The sequence below is a fragment of the Protomyctophum parallelum genome (genome assembly GCF_964188405.1).
Source record: "Protomyctophum parallelum genome assembly, chromosome: 13".
In the NCBI taxonomy this organism is placed as follows: Eukaryota; Metazoa; Chordata; class Actinopteri; order Myctophiformes; family Myctophidae; genus Protomyctophum; species Protomyctophum parallelum.
Window position 1 is genome coordinate 43,573,435 of NC_139708.1, and position 6,143 is coordinate 43,579,577.

The 6,143-nt window shown below is 51.1% G+C and overlaps 1 protein-coding gene across 1 annotated transcript in view; it reads right to left on the reverse strand.

Moving 5' to 3' along the window:
* The window catches only part of LOC310868983 (MBT domain-containing protein 1-like), a 28,718-nt gene that overhangs the window by 19,605 nt on the left and 2,970 nt on the right, over positions 1 to 6,143 (reverse strand). Inside the window, exon 2 of the mRNA XM_083779494.1 lies at positions 937 to 1,198. Coding sequence (XP_083635620.1) covers positions 937 to 1,198 — 262 coding nt within the window. The remainder of the gene's footprint in view (positions 1 to 936; positions 1,199 to 6,143) is intronic.

The window sequence follows — 6,143 nt, forward strand, 5'->3', positions numbered from 1 at the left end:
AACCAGTTCCTTTCCCCTCCATCAGGCGCCCCGGCTGGCCAGGGGGAGGCAGTTTTAGAGACCAGGATTACTGCATGTTTTTTGTCAGGGCACCTACCCTAGGGGACACGGGGAGAACATGCAAACTCCACACAGAAAGGCCCTTTCGCCAACCTCGCCTTCGGGTATGGGCACTGATGACGTGGAGGAGGAAACACGCCGCCAGCGCCCACAGCGCCCCGAGCGGGAATCGAACCCAGGACCTTCTAGCTGTGAGGCGACAGCACTACCAACTGTGCCACCGTGCCACGCGTACTGGATCATTCCTACCCATGCCAGACTGTATACTGGATCATTCCTACCCATGCCAGACTGTATACTGGATCATTCCTACCCATGCCAGACTGTACTGGGTCATTCCTACCCATGTCAGACTGTACTGGGTCATTCCTACCCATGTCAGACTGTACTGGGTCATTCCTACCCATGCCAGACTGTACTGGGTCATTCCTACCCATGCCAGACTGTATACTGGGTCATTCCTACCCATGTCAGACTGTACTGGGTCATTCCTACCCATGCCAGACTGTACTGGGTCATTCCTACCCATGCCAGACTGTACTGGGTCCTTCCTACCCATGCCAGACTGTACTGGGTCATTCCTACCCATGCCAGACTGTACTGGGTCATTCCTACCCATGCCAGACTGTATACTGGGTCATTCCTACCCATGCCAGACTGTACTGGGTCATTCCTACCCATGCCAGACTGTATACTGGGTCATTCCTACCCATGCCAGACTGTATACTGGGTCATTCCTACCCATGCCAGACTGTACTGGGTCCTTCCTACCCATGCCAGACTGTACTGGGTCATTCCTACCCATGCCAGACTGTACTGGGTCATTCCTACCCATGCCAGACTGTACTGGGTCATTCCTACCCATGCCAGACTTGCCATCTGGGTATGTGTACACCTGGCCGTTGGTCTTGATGAGGGTCAGCGACGACGGCGATGCGTTGGAGGGCGGGGTCAGGGGAGGAAGGCCCGCCTCCCCGGCGTCCTCGTCGCTGTCCTCCGGGCTGGACCCCCCCCCGCTGGACCCCCCCCCTCCCCCTCCTCCCCCTCCCCCCCCCTCGCTGCCGCTGCTGCTCCGCTCCTCCTCCATGCTGTCCAGCATCCCCAGGGAGTCCCCACGCTTCCTGGACGGACGCTCCACCTGGACGGGACACACACGCACACACACACACACGCACGCACGCACGCACACGCACGCACTTTTACAATATAGCAGAGCGACTTACAAGGAGCAAGGTAAACATAATGTACATCAAATGCAGAGAGACAGTGCAGTGCCTCTCTAAATTACGCCAGGGCTCCACTGGGTGCGTCGCGTCTCCGTCGCGTCCTGCTCGTGTCATGACAACGTCAACGTCACGCTAGAGGTGCTCCACCGCGGGCATTTGAAAACTGCGCGTCAGCAACATTCTTTTATGTTGCTGTCAACGCGTGCGTGCGTCAAAAAACGAACCGGGGCAATCTTTTAGTCACCGAACGCAGCACAACGTAACGCAACGCGGGCAGTGGAGCCACCCTACATTGATTAAAAGGGAACATTCCCGACGCTGACGGAGACGCGACGCAGACGCGATGCAGACGCGACGCAGACGCGCCCAGTGGAGCCCTGGCGTTAGGATGAAGAACCACGCACGCACGCACGCACTTTTGTCCAGACCATTACATAATGTGGAATGATCTACACTCTACAGCACTTCAATGTGATGCTTTTCTTCCTCTCTTTTTCTCCTTCTGTACGGCAGTTTAAAACTCCATTACCGATAATAACCAGAATCAAACAGACAAGAGGAGAAAACAGCTTGAAATATGGTTGCTATAGTGATTGGCATCCTGCAATGTTAGGCCACTACTGTTCACTGGGCATATTTTACACGATATGAAAACAGAACCGACATTGTTGCATGGCGCGATAAAAAAAGACATGCTCTTTGAATGACTCACAATGATCTAGGTCTAGGACAGGAGCGGGCAACTTGTGAGGGCCACTATATTTCCACACTCACTCCAGAGGGACACATTGCATATTACTGTCGTAGCAAAGAATAGCCGATCTAGCTCAAAACGTGTCGCATTGCAACGCGTTTTGAGCTTGTAGATCGGCATTTATTTTGCTATTTGAATTGAAATGTTTTTTGCTATTTTTGAATTAGTAAAAAAATTGTAAAAAGTAACCTTTTTATTTCATTTAAAATGCATTTAGTTATAGTTAAGTTCACTTTATGAACTAGATACAAATACATTGGACATAAAAAAGACAGTAACATTTTAATACTATACTCATTAAGCTACTAATTTAGACTTAGATTTTTCCCAAGGGGCCAAATGAGAAACAGAAAATATTTTGGAGGGCCGGGCCAAAAGGCTGAACTTAATTATATGCATAATAATGCATAAAAGCAGTAAAGGGCATTGTTTTGCAAAGCAATTAATAGGCAAATTATAGGCAGAGTGACTATTTTACATCATGATGTACAATAAGAGCGCCCCTCACTTCACATGGGTGTGATTATTTTACTTTCTACTTGTGCAGGCTTGAAACGTTTCCTTTCCCAGTTGAAAACTGTTTTTGTTTAAGTTACAAGTCCTGTAAATACTAGCATTTTCTTTTAACAATGAGAACATTAGAGGTAGCTCTCTTAATAGTTCCATTCGGAGGACACTGGAGGTGCCACTTTCACAACCCATGGCGCGCTGCTTACTATCGAGAGATGAGTGTTAAAGGACAACTTTTGTTTGTTTCAACCAAGGTTCATGTTTTAGGTTGTTATTAGAGAAACTAAAAGGTGAGTGTTCATTTTCTTTCATTTGCTGCTTTCTTTCGTTTTAGGGATTTTAGCAGTTTTTGACAGGGGGGCGGGGGCATTCGAGCATGGGGCTAAATATGTATTTTTTAACACAATTTTATGGTGATTTATTTTTTTATGGTTTACTATAGTCCTAATAAACGCCAGGAAATTACATCTGGCCACAAAAGATCACGGGATCTATTGAATGTGACAAACTGACATATTGAGCTACAGCCTTCCCCCAGTAGGCTACCTTCACATTCAGTAGATCCTGTGATCTTCTGTGGCCAGATGTAATTTCCTGGCGTTTATTAGGACTATAGTAAACCTATAAACATATTTAGCCCCATGCTCGAATGCCCCCGCCCCCCTGTCAAAAACAGCTAAAATCCCTAAAACGAAAGAAAGCAGCAAATGAAAACACTCATCTTTTACTTTATCTAATAACAAACTAAAACATGAACCTTGGTTGAAAAAAACTGTTGTCCTTTAAGTCACAACCATTAAACAACGACGTTCTGAAAACAATAATAAGCCAACCAGTGATGGCATGATTGTTGAGACTTGGTAGCCTGGCAGGCGCTGTATGTTGATTGCACGTTCGTTCTGCCAGATTTGCTTTGTGGTACAACGGTGTCGATCGACTCGTGTGCCGAAAAGAGACGATCCACAAGCTCACGAGTCACGGCGCATCGCCCAAGCGTTCTGAACTTAAGAAGCATGCCACATTCTGGGCGCAACAACGCCATACGGCAGCATCTTAAAACATCTTAACTTTATTGGCGAGGCGGGTTAGAGTGGGTTAAATAAAGCAATGAAGCATAATGGGATTTAACTTGTCCTTGTGCAAGGAAGTTTGGTAATCAAAGCATGCGCCTGCGCCTACCGTGTTGTGGAGCTGCATGCTTCATGGCTATTTGCATTCACAGACGTTGTTGTCAACAATAAATCCAAAAAGCCGACATTTTCACATGAGGGGGGTGAAGGAAGGAAGACAGGTTCTCAATCACATGCAATTCACGTGCACAGTTGACGTGCAGATTGTGTGCACTCACTGCACTGTGAGAATGCATGGGCTTCAAAATAAAAGCGATACGGTTTTAGTCCACCCATAAGGTAATTAGAAAGTATGTTTATTTTCTGATTATCAAGTAATCTTTTGCGGGACGGTCAGAGTCAGCCGGCGGGCCGTACAATGCCCAGGTCTGGTCTAGGTCCTACTTTGAGAACCAATGTCCTAGACTCTAGAACATTGGTTCTCAAAGTGAGTGAGGTCCGGGGACCCCCAGGGGTCCTCGGGAGGGAGGGGGTTCCAGGGGGTCCGCGGCAAACGTATAAGCTAGTTAATACAGCATCGCAACCATTTTAACTATACATTATCCATTTATAGCCTACGTTGGCTAATCAAAAATGGCAGATCTACAAGCTCTATTTTTTTGTCGTTACATAAATCTTCTCTTCTGGCGGGGTCCCACTGGCACAAGATCTTTTCAGATGTGGGGTCATCATCCTTGGCACGAGAAAAGCTTTGAAAAGATCTAAGAGCGTGGCACGGTGGTACACTGGCACACAGGGTGGTACACTGGCACACAGGGTGGTGCACTGGCACACAAGGTGGTACACTGGCACACAGGGTGGTACACTGGCACACAGGGTGGTGCACTGGCACACAGGGTGGTACACTGGCACACAGGGTGGTGCACTGGCACACAGGGTGGTGCACTGGCACACAGGGTGGTACACTGGCACACAGGGTGGTACACTGGCACACAGGGTGGTACACTGGCACACAGGGTGGTACACTGGCACACAGGGTGGTGCACTGGCACACAGGGTGGTACACTGGCACACAGGGTGGTACACTGGCACACAAGGTGGTACACTGGCACACAGGGTGGTACACTGGCACACAGGGTGGTGCACTGGCACACAGGGTGGTACACTGGCACACAGGGTGGTACACTGGCACACAAGGTGGTACACTGGCACACAGGGTGGTACACTGGCACACAGGGTGGTACACTGGCACACAGGGTGGTACACTGGCACACAGGGTGGTACACTGGCACACAGGGTGGTACACTGGCACACAGGGTGGTACACTGGCACACAGGGTGGTACACTGGCACAGAGGGTGGTACACTGGCACACAGGGTGGTACACTGGCACACAGGGTGGTACACTGGCACAGAGGGTGGTACACTGGCACACAAGGTGGTACACTGGCACACAGGGTGGTGCACTGGCACATAGGGTGGTACACTGGCACACAGGGTGGTACACTGGCACACAGGGTGGTGCACTGGCACACAAGGTGGTACACTGGCACAGAGGGTGGTACACTGGCACATAGGGTGGCACACTGGCACACAGGGTGGTGCACTGGCACACAGGGTGGTACACTGGCACACAGGGTGGTACACTGGCACACAGGGTGGTACACTGGCACACAGGGTGGTACACTGGCACACAGGGTGGTACACTGGCACACAGGGTGGCACACTGGCACACAGGGTGGTGCACTGGCACACAGGGTGGTACACTGGCACACAGGGTGGTACACTGGCACACAGGGTGGTACACTGGCACACAGGGTGGTGCACTGGCACATAGGGTGGTACACTGGCACACAGGGTGGTGCACTGGCACATAGGGTGGTATACTGGCACACAGGGTGGTACACTGGCACACAGGGTGGTGCACTGGCACATAGGGTGGTGGTGCACTGGCACACAGGGTGGTGCACTGGCACATAGGGTGGTACACTGGCACACAGGGTGGTACACTGGCACACAGGGTGGTACACTGGCACACAGGGTGGTACACTGGCACATAGGGTGGTACACTGGCACATAGGGTGGTACACTGGCACACAGGGTGGTACACTGGCACACAGGGTGGTACACTGGCACACAGGGTGGTACACTGGCACACAGGGTGGTACACTGGCACACAGGGTGGTACACTGGCACACAGGGTGGTGCACTGGCACACAGGGTGGTACACTGGCACACAGGGTGGTACACTGGCACACAGGGTGGTACACTGGCACACAGGGTGGCACACTGGCACACAGGGTGGTACACTGGCACACAGGGTGGTACACTGGCACACAGGGTGGTACATTGGCACACAGGGTGGTACACTGGCACACAGGGTGGCACACTGGCACACAGGGTGGTACACTGGCACACAGGGTGGTACACTGGCACACAGGGTGGTACACTGGCACACAGGGTGGCACACTGGCACACAGGGTGGTACACTGGCACACAGGGTGGTACACTGGCACACAGGGTG